Source organism: Perissodus microlepis, chromosome 22 (assembly GCF_051167445.1).
Source record: "Perissodus microlepis isolate ML-2025 ecotype Zambia chromosome 22, ASM5116744v1, whole genome shotgun sequence".
Lineage (NCBI taxonomy): Eukaryota > Metazoa > Chordata > Actinopteri > Cichliformes > Cichlidae > Perissodus > Perissodus microlepis.
In genome coordinates, this window is record NC_140481.1 from 31,972,596 (window position 1) to 31,986,874 (window position 14,279).

Below are 14,279 nucleotides of genomic sequence, written 5' to 3' on the forward strand. Positions count from 1 at the left end.
CCTCCAGCTGTGTGTTCTAGTTAGTGTTTCCTGGTTTACTTGTGGTGCTTTTGTAATCAAGAACACCATAACTAGCGCAGCAGCCAGACCCTGAACTTCAGCAGGTAACTGATGAGCAGTCAGGCTGCAGCCTCCGTCTCCACCTGTTCATGCTTCTATGGTAGAATCACTGGATAGACCCAGAACAAGCTGGAGAAATTAGATCTCTTGGCTGGCCTGGGAACGCCTTGATGTTCCCTTGGATAAGCTGGAGGAGGTGTAACTTCCGAGTATCCTGAGTCCTCTGAGTCATCCAGCCAAGCCCCAGGAGGGCTCCTGTCTGTCTCCAAGTCTCCAGAGAAACTCTGCCTTTGCAGCCAATCTTCAAAGCAGCCCCTCCACTGTTAGCAACACGTCCGACCTCCAGAGAAGTTCTTTCACCTCCTCCATTTTCATACTGTCCACATGTTCTGACCCTCTTCTCCTCTCTGCTTCCGGGCCAACCCCACCATTGTTTTTGTTTTTTTACTTTTCTGCTCTCTGGTTTTCATTTTAGTTCTGGATAAAAATCTTCTTACCGACTGCTGTTACTGTCAAATCTGAGCTTCTCTTGGTCGACTCCAAATCAACATTATCCAGAACCAACAGTTTCTCTATAACGATCAATAACTCGCCGGTCTCCGTTTCTTCCTCTGTGAAAAGTTTGGGTATCATCCTCGACAGTACTCTATCTTTCAATTCACACATTAATAATGTTACTCAGTCTGCTTATTTTCAATTGTGCAACATTAATCGTCTCCGTCCTTTTCTCACTCCACATGCCGCTGCCATTCTTGTTCACAGCGTTGTTACTGCTCGGATCGATTACTGTAATTCACTTCTTTTTGGTCTTACTCAAAAATCCATTAATAAGCTTTAATGTGTCCAGAACTCTGTGGCTCGTATCATCGCCAGGACCCCTTCCATCCATCACATCACTCCTGTCCTGCAGCAGCTTTGTTGTTTCCAACCCACTTCAACTTGCTTTCCCCCTGCATGTTTTTTTTATTGGTTACACACTTTAATATTCATAAAGCTTGTTGCTGTATTCTGGTTACAAAGCGTGATTGAGCTGTGCAATCATGATTATACATTGTGTGTGGTTATATGATGGGAGTGCAGCTCTCCCAGATTGTTGTTGGTAGAATCTGTTCTTCTCAAGGCTGCTTGTTCCCCTTATCAATGTCATGCACGTAGTCATATGCGTAGGTTACATAGAGAGCAAACAGAAGCATTCTAGCTTTCTAAATGGCAACCTACAACACATACATTAAACCTAACAACTTTTGTACACATTTAAGGCTGTTCATCATCTATCTCTGATGATGATCCCATCTCGGTGTCTTAGATCTCCTTCTTCTTCTCTCTCTCTATCCCCTCCCCCTGTTTTGCCACCGTGGCTTTCAGCTGCTCTGCTCCTCAACTCTGGAATTCTCGACTTCCTGATTTAAGAAATATCACTTCCTTCTCTCTCTTTAAGTCTAGACAAAAACTCACTCGTTCAAAATAGCTTATCCCACATAACCTCTCCACTCTGCTATGTTAAATTTGTTTTATGCCTTATGACTTTATGATTGTGTAAACTGCCTGCTTTTCTGTTGCTTTTATTATTCTGCTGTGTACAGTGTCCTTGAGTGTTCTTCAAATAAAATGTGGTAAATTTAAACTGATGATGGTGGTACTCTAATGCAGCGGTCCCAAACCCCCGGGCCTCGGACCGGTACCGGTCCGTGAGTCGTTTGGTGCCGGGCCGCGAGAGTTGAGGCTCAGGTGTGAAATGTATGGTTTTCAGGGTTTTTATCGGTTTTCAGCGTTATTTTGTTATCGTTTTGATCGTTAACTCGGTTTTCCTGGGTCTTTTCACGTGTGTTATGAATAAATCTTCTTTTTTTCGGTACCGGTACTAGTTTTATTTTGTTGTATTTATCCGCGACACCTTAAAGGCCGGTCCGTGAAAATATTGTCGGGCATAAACCGGTCCGTGGCGCAAAAAAGGTTGGAGACCGCTGCTCTAATGTTTCCATTACTGCCACCATCAGGCCAAACCTCGCTATGATTATAATTATTTAAAGTTGTAGTTATTCATGGACCACTAATTTTGTACATTTTCTTTGTACATTTACATATTTTACACTATTTAACCTTTTTTTAAAAAAAAGAAAAGCAGAAAGATGTGCAGCCAGAGTTTATTTCAATATTTAAATCAACACACTGAAGTTACAGGTTGCAGACATGGTACAGAGAGGGTGGAGCTGCCTGTAGCTGTCTGTGGTGCTGAAGCTTTCAAACATTTCATACCAACACTGACTACAACTGTGACCACAGGGGGGCAGCATAGAGCCAGAGAGTGTTAGTGTAGCTGTTCACCCCTATAGTAAGAAACAAGAAGACTGATGAAGGAAAAGCTTCTTCCACTGGTGTAACACACAGGTTTGTATGAAGTCACACTAACTAACCAGCAGTAACCCACATTTGATCAAAGCAGGGGCAGAACTTTAATAACAGGTTATAATGTGTCATCACAGTTGTTGTCAATCCAAACACACTTTCTGATTTTTGCTGTTTATTGTAAAAGAACAACACACTTGTGGTCTGACCTAATGCTGTAGTGCAAAAACAACTATACAAATGTGAGCTCAGTGCAGACTAGATGCTGACTCACTGCAGCCTCTTGTGGTACAAAGTGGTATTACATGAGAGTACATTCTGGCATTAGCTGCTTAGCGGATGCTAACTTCAGTTCATATATAGATGTGTTGAACATGACATCAGAGATGTTTTCTTTATATTCTGTTGATGTTTTGAAATATTTCAAAGTGTCTCCAAGTTAAATGTTGAACCTTTAATATAGCGACACTTAGAGCTCTGAAGCCGTTTTCTCTCTTTTACAATTCAACCAATAAGTTACTGAGTAAGTTATTTTATCTGTAATTAAAGTCATCAACACTTAAAGCCTTATATGAAATATTTGTTTTTCAAATCCATCATACAAAAATTTAAATACAACTTCCATATTGAATGCAATACTAAATATATATGACTCACATAACACAATTAACATTTAATGTCTTTCTGTCACTTTCACATACACAGAGGTATAAAAATGTCCTTCTGATATTCCAGCTGATCAGAACCTTTAAAATTCTTATTAATCAAACATATTTTTTGCTGAACTTTTAGAAACAAGACATTTACTGCAGTTTTAGGACCAACAGGCTGATGAATAAACCAAGTAAACCAAGTTAAGACAAGCTGCACTTTGACTTTTATTAGAACAATTTGCTGGAACTACAGAGTAATGAAGTACTTCAAGTTTTTGTGTGGATGACTTCCAACCTTACTGTACAGCACAGAGCACAGAGGGACAATATATGTAATCAATATATGATGCAGAATGAACAAGTAAAGACTGTAAGCTGAGTCTGAGGCTCATGCAGGACATTTCATAGTGAGGTGTCTTTGGTTGGATTATTCAAACATTTACATCAAAGCACCAAACTCATTTCTCACAAATGAAGGTTTTAGGATAAGAATAATATGACTGTGTCCATCTCCCATCACTGTCACAGCAGGCTCCATAGTAACCAGAACGGGGTTTCCCATATCCTTCAACATAGTAACCATAACTGGGATTCCAATGTCGTGTTCTCCAGAACCTGTCAGAGAGATCAAAGCTGATATGAAACTGGACTAAACTCATAACTATTGTCACATTCATATAAATATGAGTCTCTTTTGGAATATTTCCAATATTTCCTGTATTTCTTTCCCAGGTTTCTCGCCCACTTTCCCTCCTTTAGACTTTTCTCTGAGAATCATCATGCACACTAAAACAGCTTTCAAGCTTTGATGAATATGAAATCTTCCTGCTGTAAAAATGGAGAATAAAAAGAAGTCAGAGCTGACTTTCTGCTGTTTGAAACTGTTTTGTCAGCTGTTTACAGACATCACTTTGAAATGTGTGTCTATCAGGTCATATTTACTGAAGCTTCTTCCTTCATATGTTCTGAAGTTTTACAAACACCAAAGAAGAAGAGACAGGAATTCTCTGAAACAGTTTTTGTTCTGTGAGAAAAGAAACATTACAGCACAAAAACCATGAAGACATAGTGAACAAAGTGAAATGTGTCGGTCGCTGCTTTGAACATTTTTCAATCCTGATTTCTTCAAACTGACTTGTTGTAACTGAACGTCATCACAGACTGCAGATGAAGAGAGTTCAAGCACAGCTGTTCATTCAAAGGAGGATTTCTGCTTTTCTTTACATTCAGTTTGTGGGGCTGTTGGAAAATAGCTCAACTCATGTATTGCTGATCTATCTTCCAAAACATCAATGTTTCACTTCTAAATAATAACTCTGGAATAGAAACAAACTAATGTCTCACGTTTCTGTCAGCGCTGATCCGTCCACCCATTCCCATTTAGATCCTCCTGATGTGTGTTTGGCTTCCAGACCAATCCAGGACTCTCCTCCAAATTTACTGACAAATTCCTGCTTGAGAAGAGACACAAATATTGTCTCCAGTCATACTTCAGCACTTCTGTTGTAGTAACATCATCTTGTGAATATGACTGAAGGAAGAATAAATGTGATGAAACTTTTCTTCCACTGTGCAGAAATCAGAAAGAGCCAAAGAACCAATGAATATCAGCTCCTCCTGTAGCTCAGTCAGTGTTGCAGTGGAATCAGTGTTAACAAATCATTTGATTCAGTTGGATTGAATCAGAAAAATAATCTGGATTATGAGGATTTCTCTCATTTTATAACATTTCAGTTATTTCAATGTTTTGTGTTGACTTGGTTTCTAAGGATCATCTAAATTGGTTCCCATTTAATCCTGGTTCTTTAACTGCTTTGAATTTCTCTCCTTCATAATTCAATGGGAATATCCAGTTTGCTGTATTGTAATCGATCCACCTCCCAAATCCTGCAATCATTTCCTGAATGGATTCTCTAATCTTCTCTCATCTGTTATTGTTCATAAAGTCATTTTAGTAGATGACTCTAATTTACTTATTGATGATCCCTCTAACAACACTGCCACACAATTGATGAACACTGCAGCATCATTTCATGTAGTGCATCATGTTGTCGGCCCCACACATAACGCTGACCTTCCACATGTCTGACCTACTATCCAATCACAGATGTATCATCTTTGACAGGCTTACAGTCAGTGTTGTCTTCCCAGAGACAAACTGCTGTCACTCCCATGTCTTCTAATGACTGTGGACATTTTTCGATTTCTTCACTGGCAACATCAACAGTATCAGGTCAGAGTTCAAGTCTGTACCTCTTCAACCGCCCCAAGTCTCTCATCCAGTTCTGTTGTTGGAGTTCAAACTCCTTCCTGCTGCCATCTCCCCCTGACTTCTCTCTATTAGAAACCAGTCCCTTTCATTTCAGCTGACTTTCAAACAGCCAGAGTCTTTCTGAGTGGGATCAACCCTCCTTACATCCCACTGTTTTAAATCAAGTTGCTCGTCAGCTCCTTCAGATCTTTGATCAATTCCAACCTGGTTCCAGACAAACCACAGCACTGAAACAGCTTTCATGAAAGTTACTAACCAGATTCTTCTGCGCTGGGATAAAGACTCCATTTGAGTCCTGCTTGACTTCTCTGCAGCCTTCATACTGTTGATGGTGCTCCTCTTATTAACACACTACAAACTGGCATCACTGGTGCTGCTCTCACATGGTTTTCTTCATACTTATTGTACATTTTGTTTGTACATTTACATATTTTACACTATTTAACCGTTTTTGTTTTTAAAGAAAAGCAGAACGATGTGCAGCCAGAGTTTATTTTAATATTTAAATCCAACACACTGAAGTTACAGGTTGCAGACATGGTACAGAGAGGGTGGAGCTGCCTGTAGCTGTCTGTGGTGCTGAAGCTTTCAAACATTTCATACCAACACTGACTACAATTGTGACCACAGGGGGGCAGCATAGAGCCAGAGAGTGTTAGTGTAGCTGTTCACCCCTATAGTAAGAAACAAGAAGACTGATGAAGGAAAAGCTTCTTCCACTGGTGTAACACACAGGTTTGTATGAAGTCACACTAACTAACCAGCAGTAACCCACATTTGATCAAAGCAGGGGCAGAACTTTAATAACAGGTTATAATGTGTCATCACAGTTGTTGTCAATCCAAATACACTTTCTAATCTCTGCTGTTTATTGTAAAAGAACAACACACTTGTGGTCTGACCTAATGCTGTAGTGCAACAACAACTATACAAATGTGAGCTCAGTGCAGACTAGATGCTGACTCACTGCACCATCCTGTGGTACAAAGTGGTATTACATGAGAGTACAGGCTGGCATTAGCTGCTTAGAGGATGCTAACTTCAGTTCATATATAGATGTGTTGAACATGACGTCAGAGATGTTTTCCTAATATTCTGTTGATGTTTTTTAGTTTTGAAATATTTTAAAGTGTCTTCAAGTTAAATGTTGAACCTTTAATATAGCGACACTTAGAGCTCTGAAGCTTTCTTTCTTTTACAATTTAAACAATAAGTTACTGAGTAAGTTATTTTATCTGTAATTAAAGTCACCAACACTTAAAGCTTTATATGAAATATTTGTTTTTCAAATCAAAATACAACTTCCATATAAAATGCAAAACTAAATATATATGACTCACATAACACAATTAACATTTAATGTCTTTCTGTAACTTCAACTTACACAGAGGTATAAAAATGTCCTTCTGATATTCCAGCTGATCAGAACCTTTAAAATTCTTATTAATCAAACATATTTTTTGCTGAAGTTTTACAAACAAGACATTTACTGTAGTTTTAGGACCAACAGGCTGATGAATAAACCAAGTAAACCAAAGTAAAGACAAGCTGCACTTTGAGTTTTATTAGAACAATTTGGTGGAACTACAGAGTAATGAAGTACTTCAAGTTTTTGTGTGGATGACTTCCAACCTTACTGTACAGCACAGAGCACAGAGGGACAATATATGTAATCAATATATGATGCAGAATGAACAAGTAAAGACTGTAAGCTGAGTCTGAGGCTCATGCAGGACATTTCATAGTGAGGTGTCTTTGGTTGGATTATTCAAACATTTACATAAAAGCACCAAACTCATTTCTCACAGATGAAGGTCTTCTCATCATAAGAACTTTTTCTCCATCTCCCATCACTGTCACAGCATGTTCCAAAGGCATGATAACCTTCGCTTTTCTGTCCTGTTGCCCAAAAGCTGTCAGAAATATAACATTTAATTTATTAATCTGGACTAAACTTGTAAATATTGTCACTTCCATATAATAAATATGATATATAATAAAAACAGTCTAAACAAATAGTCTCACATTTCTGTCAGCAGTGATCCATCCACCCATTTCCATTCATGTTTCTGAGAAGTGCGTTCCAGACCAATCCAGGACTCTCCTCTCATGTTCAGTTCATTGACAAATTCCTGTTTGAGAAGAGACACAAATATTGTCTCCAGTCATAATTCAGCGATTCTGTTGTAGTGACATCATCTTGTGAATATGTCTGAAGGAAGAATAAATGTGATGAAACTTTTCTTCCATTGTGCAGAAATCAGAAAGAGCCAAAGAATCAATGAATATCAGCTCCTCCTGTAGCTCAATAACAAACTCATTTTACTGAGTTTCATTTAACAAAAACAAAAAAAAGAGAGAATTATATTTACCACTTTTTTTAAACTCTACATTTCAATCAAGTATTTTGTTTCATAAATTCCTCTTTGCTTTAGAAATTTGTTAAATAAAATGTCTGAATTTGCAATATTACATTTGAAATGTTAAAAACATAAACTCTCAATATGTAAACAAAGAATAAATAACCAAACACAGAAATCCATCAGAGTGGAAACAGGAAGCAGGTCACAGACTGATAGCAGGTCAAAAACACAAGTAACAGATGACTGTCAGCTCCATCAAAGATCACACAGACATGAACAAACACACCCACCTGTTCCTCTTTGCTGTTTATCATCACCAGATCAGCTCCTCTGGTCTTACAGTGGTTTTGGCTCTCAGACCAAGTTTTGTTCTCATTGAACTTAAAGTAACAGCTGCTTCCAAACCTCGTCCATTGATCAGGACACTTCTCTTCATGTCAAACACATACAGACAGATTTCATGTAACTGTGTATCACACTGATAATATCTGTATTTAGAGTAAGTACAAGTGGTTGTAAAGAAAAGTGTAAAACAACAACAACAACTCAGTAACACAATATTTAAATTAAAATGAGAGATTTGGGTTTTTTCCACCAGATTTTCAACCTTTCTGACCAACTGCTGTGTTCTTTGGATAACTTACTTCATCCCTCATTTGTATTTGTCTGTCAGTATTTCATAGCTGATGTGTAGCTGACTGTAGTTGTCCATGTACTGAGAAACAGTCAAACAAATGTTGTGTGTCGAGCAGGTCTGTGTGTTGTTATCTCATCAGGAGCTGAGCTGCCACCCATCTCTCCTGAGGAGCCCGTGCACAGCTGACTTCATTCAGCAATCAGCCACCCAGCAGAATATAAGCTGGTGACTCACTGCTCAGTCAGTGTGTGGACCAGTATTGGGTGGAGTGTGTATGGTGTCAGTTTGTGTTAACCTAAACTCGGTGGTTTCCTTGTGCTATTAGTTAGTAGATGGTACCTACTGACAACAGATATTGGAATTTTAGTTTAAACAAATTAACATTTATTTAAACACATTTCTTACCTGAATGATTAGACTGGAGGCTGCAGTTGTTGCTCAGCTGTTTTTTTCCCAAAGTGACTAAAATATATGATTAGAAATGAGATGAGAAACAGAATGAAAACATTAAATCTGCTAGTCAAAGGAGCTTGCAAAGAAAAGCGTCTGGACTTCTTTAAGTTACTTGAAGACGTTTCACCTCTCATCCGAGAAGCTTCTTCAGTTCTAAGGTCAAATGGTGGAGAGTCCCAGATATAAACCTAGTGGGAGTTTCCCCCCACAGAGGGACAAAAGGACCCCCTGATGATCCTCTAATCGCCTGAGCCAAGGTGTGAAACTGGGTGTGGGTCCCAATCAGCCAGACTCTTTCGAGGATGCCAATGTTCACATTTTGGACAGAGAGGACAGATGGTTTGAAAGAGGAGTGAAAGAAGCATCTATGTCCACTGTGAGCGACCATCTTTGAACAGAGGCGGGGGTTTACGACACCAACTCTCTGCCATCTATAATCCAGTTTTGAGATCCCTTCCCAGACGCCTTAACGCCCACTCACATCCTGGGCCATCTGACCTCAGGAATTCGCATGATAAGGTGGGGCCAGGTTTCACAATGAACACACCCGAAACTCTGGCTGATTGGGACCCACACCCAGTTTCACACCTTGGCTCAGGCGATTAGAGGATCATCAGGGGGTCCTTTTGTCCCTCTGTGGGGGGAAACTCCCACTAGGTTTATATCTGGGACTCTCCACCATTTGACCTTAGAACTGAAGAAGCTTCTCGGATGAGAGGTGAAACGTCTTCAAGTAACTTAAAGAAGTCCAGACGCTTTTCTTTGCAAGCTCCTTTGACTACGATGACCTGGATGACTGAGAATCTTCACAGACATTAAATCTGCTACCATGATTATGTTGAAAGACAAGAAAGATGCTCCACGGATTTACTTTACCAAGTGGAGCATCACGGCGTTGCCGTATTGGCCCATTTTATTGAGCTTTGTTATTATTATTATTTATTTGATTTCAGGTTATTACAGACAGGACAGACATGACTGGGGGACAGGAAAGGGAGAGAAAACAGAGGGGAAGAGGGACGGTGAGAGAGGACACTTTCTCTTTGTTGAGAGAAAAAAAAGAGAAAACAAGCAAAAAGAGAGCAACACAATACACATAACATCATTGACATATCCTAATTAAATGTAAATAACAGTAAATGCTAAATATTGAATGTTAGTGTGCAACACGCAAGGCCCACAGCACACAACGTGCTTTGAGGCAGCAGCCAAGAAAGGTGTCATTTGTGTCTGTGAACACATGTGTGTACACCTGTATGGATGAGCACGCTTTTATTCAAAATGTTTCTCCATGTAAGTGTCTAATAGTATGTTTGGGGAGCCACAGCCCCACCCCCAGGACATGAAGCAGACAAGCAGACCACCCCCGGTCCTGTAGCAGCAGGGAGCCCCTGTATCCCAGACCCCAAACAGATGGCCAATAGGCCATCAATAAGAGTTAGAAACTTGTGCAGCCATTGTTCTTTAACATGTCCTGTGGGTGGAGGTGTTAGAACTACAGGAAATCTGATGAGCTAAATGCGTATCAACTGTGAACAAAAACCACTGACAAGATTCAGAATAACTGTTCTCAGTGTGGTGGAAGAAGGTGTTAGAAATGCAGTCAGAGATGTTATCTTTAGGTTTTTGAAAGAACAGGCAAGCTGCCGTGGGAATCAACACTTCCTCATATCAAAGGTGTTTCCATGTGATCAGGTACTTCCTGTATTTGCTGTGGCAGAAGGACACATTCTGGTTGTGAAGCTGCATGTTTGTTGGCTGCTGGGATTCAGTATCAGTCATACATTCATTTGCAGCCAAGATCCCATCTTTGTTGCTCAGACACACAGCACAAGTGTCTATGATACAGAAACAGACTGAACTTTGACCTGTTGTTATGACTGTCATCATATTTGTGTCATTTTGTGTAACTGCTGTGTTTTTCTGTCCTTCATGCAAAGCTCTGCATGCTGTGCCTCAGCTGTGACTGAATGAGAGGATGATAACGGGCATGTGCAGGTACTCTGCTATGATTGGTGCACCAACATGCAGCTTTATGATTACATAAAGAGCCAAGATGGCCGCCATCTGCAGAGGACTCATTCAGCTTTTCCTTGTTCCAACCTGCCACACCTGTGCAGCTCTCACTGTGTGTTTCCTGTTTCAGTCTGAAGGAGTTTGTAGGGCTGAGCTGCCTTTGACTTTAAACAGTTTTCTCCTGTTTATGTTAGCTTGGGAGGTCAGCTGAAGCTTATTTCTCTGATGCTATTTTTATCAGCTGCATTTGTTGATCTTTTTAATAATTACAACAAATATTAACAATAATACCCAGTCAAAGGTGTCCTTCAAGCCAGTGTTTTGCTAATCCCAACAACAAACTGGGATAAATAGGAGGGTTGTATCAGTAAAGGGGATCTGGGTTTAAATGCCAAATCAAACATGTAGATAATAACTAAGATTTCCACACTGGTGGTGCTGTTGGTCAGCAGTTTGCCGATAGTGAGAGAGAAGGAAAGGCTAGAACATAGAGGTGATCTCAGATACTAAATATAGAAGTAAAACTGGTAAATGGACTGAGGTGGCTAATATATCCAAATAAAGGAAGGTAGATGTGTGTGCAGAAGACCAGGTAGAAGGGAAGCAAGTCCTGGAGCACTTAGGCTATGTTCACACCTCAGGTCTTAATGCTCAATTCCGATTTTTTGATCATTTGATCATGATTTTTTTTGTCTGGTTGTTCACACCAGACAGCAAACGCGCTCTAGTGTGAACGGTTCACGGCCCTCAAAGCGGCTCGCACGCGCAAAAGAAGACATCACACACAACGCGCTCTGTTTACGGAAGTAAAAATGGCAGCTACAGACATAGTAGGTGTTGTTTCAGCAGTCTATCAATTTCTGCACAGTTGTAACCGACACAATTTATTTAGAGAAAGAAGGACACTGAAAAAAAAGAGAGCCCGTGCTTTAACGATGGTCTTGTTTGGAGCAGTGGCTGCTACCTCCGTGCAGAGGTATATATGGACACGGAGTCGTTTAGCTTGAATAACATTGTCTCCCCATATGCTAACTAAGTCCAAAACCTCAGTTTCTGTTCACTGACTCGCTCCGTCTCTGCTGCCATGCTTTCTCGTTTGTCTTCTCCGGCGCTGGTAATTGGCATCCGTCTTGTGTCAGTGACATAAAAGACGGATTTAATGCGACATGACCATTCAAGCAGCAGTCGCTTTCTAAAACATCAGATATGTATCCGATTCCGTACCACATACGAAAGTGACCCAGGTCGGATTTGAAAATATTGGATTTGTGCTGTTCAAACTGTCATACCATGATCGGATACGAGTCGCACAGGGTCAAAAAAGTCGGATTTGCTGCACTTTCAGCTGCAGTGTGAACGTAGCCTTAGATGAAGTCAAGCAGTTCTGCCAATATGGAAGGATAATCTTGAAAGAAGAGTATCTAAGCAGTGTTGTGGAGGTGACGGGAATGCTCTACACAATCATGGATTTGAAGCTGTAAGTTGAAGGTATGATTTTGATATTGTCAGTGTGTGAACCCCACAGGTTGGAGGTCAGTTAGAGGAGAGAGGAATTCTGGAGTAAGGTGGATGCAGTGGATGAGCCACTTTATCCAAGATTGGTGATTGGAGCAGACTTCAGTGGACATGTAGTTGAATAGAGGTGATGAGGTGTTGGGTAGGGATATTGTGAAGAAGAGAAATGTAGAAGGACAGATGGTACTGGACCTTTTAAAAGAAAGGATGGAAATGGCAGTGGTGAACATAAGTTTCAAGAAGACACAGGAATATAGGCTGGTAGAGAGGAGCACACAGAAGGACGAGATCTTATTGTATCTTATCTTACAGTGTATGGAGAGGATGATGATCCCAGCTAACATCAGGAGGCACAGCACTGCTAGACCCAGTGTAGCACATCTGAAAGAGCCCTTCTGGACTGAGGGAGGACTCTTAGTCTTTGGTCCTGTTAGAAAACAGTGCAGATGTTGGTTTGTGGTTATTTCCTGTCACTCTGCCTTTAATAGACCTGTGGTTGTGGTTGGATGAGCTCAACTTCACAAAAGAATCAGATACCAAAATATATCTTTATTGTGATTAACCCTCAACCAAACTATTTATGCAAGACGTCAACTGACTAAAGTTATAGAGTGGGTCATTTATGACCTTACATTTTAGAGTAATATATTTTAAGTGGCTCTTCATTTTTTTATCATACACATACTGTTTTTTATTAGCTGTCAAACATAATCTAAACTAATATCATTACTTTTGTTTTATTAAAAACCAAAAAAAAGAAAGAAGAAGAAGCGGTCTTGTTTAGAAAGAATACGTTTTCTGAAACTGCACTTGTGTCTGAAAGCTAGCAGCTGTTCATGCACACGGAGCTCAGCAGCAGGCAGATAGTATTTAAGTAACAGTTACAAACATTGTCTGAACATCCCTGAAAGCAGCAGCGTTGTCCATAACCATCCACTGTGCTGGTTTATCATTAAGTCTAAATGTGTTTTCCATGCAGAGCCAACTGTATAAACAGTTAATATGAAGAAATCATGCTGCATAAGAAAAGAGCAAATCAGGTAAAAGGTTCATACAGCACATGGAGATGATTGATGGGATGCAGTTCATTGGGATTAAAAGCTGACTGTAACAAACTGGAAGTAAACAGATTATTACAGATGACTTACCTCCTCCTTGTGATTGAATTCCACTGTGAGCAAAGTCTGCACTGTCGTAGATATCCACCTCCCTCTGCTCCCACTCTGCTCCGTCCTCCTGCTCCTTTCTGCTGTTTCTCACCTTCTTTGATAGATCTGGTTTGGCATAAATATGTGAGGACATCTTGAGCGGATGGAGACACTGAGCAGGAGTTTAAACTGTACTCTAACCGTTGTGCACTGCTAACTCTGGCAGATACAATGATATACTGTCCTGACACTGATGTCACTTTTGGCCGGCCTTCTTCCTGCTTTCAGAACGGAAGAAACTTTTCAGAAGCAACAAAGAAACACAAACCCACAAAACCTCTGCTGTGCTGAGAGGAGCATTTCTTTGCCTGAGACAAACTATAAAAACACTTGTTTAACAAAAGAATAAGTTCATTTTGATCTGGTCAATAAGAAGTGAGCTTAGAGATATGGTAAATGGTAAATGACCTGTATTTGTATAGTGATTTACTTGGTCCCTAAGGACCCCAAAGTGCTTTAAGCATCCAGCCATTCACACACACTGACACAAGCTACATTGTAGCCACAGCCGCCCGGGGCGCACTGACAGAGGCGCCAGCACAAACAAATTCAGCCTTTCGCTTGTACTTTCTCAGCTCCACTTTTATTTCTGTTGCATTTTAGAGAAACACACCATTTTGACTGCTTAAGATTGTAGATGCTTTCATCAGATCATCTCTCAGTCATTGAGCGCTAAAACAATGATGTGACTGTAATGTTCCCATTACTGCCACCATCATGCCAAATCCTATTTAGGTATTTTTCAGATTTCCTTGT

At 40.2% G+C, this 14,279-nt stretch overlaps 1 protein-coding gene across 1 annotated transcript; it reads right to left on the minus strand.

Annotated features, from left to right (window-relative positions):
* Nucleotides 1-6,838: 6,838 nt before the first annotated feature.
* LOC146363575 (asialoglycoprotein receptor 2-like) lies at nucleotides 6,839-13,617 on the minus strand. The gene is made up of 4 exons (XM_084920100.1): nucleotides 13,464-13,617; nucleotides 7,985-8,124; nucleotides 7,357-7,463; nucleotides 6,839-7,244 (listed from the first exon to the last, which is right to left on the minus strand). Exons 1-4 carry the CDS (start codon nucleotides 13,615-13,617, stop codon nucleotides 7,127-7,129), a joined length of 519 nt encoding a protein of 172 aa, XP_084776226.1. The 3' UTR covers nucleotides 6,839-7,126.
* Between the last annotated feature and the right edge of the window lie 662 nt (nucleotides 13,618-14,279).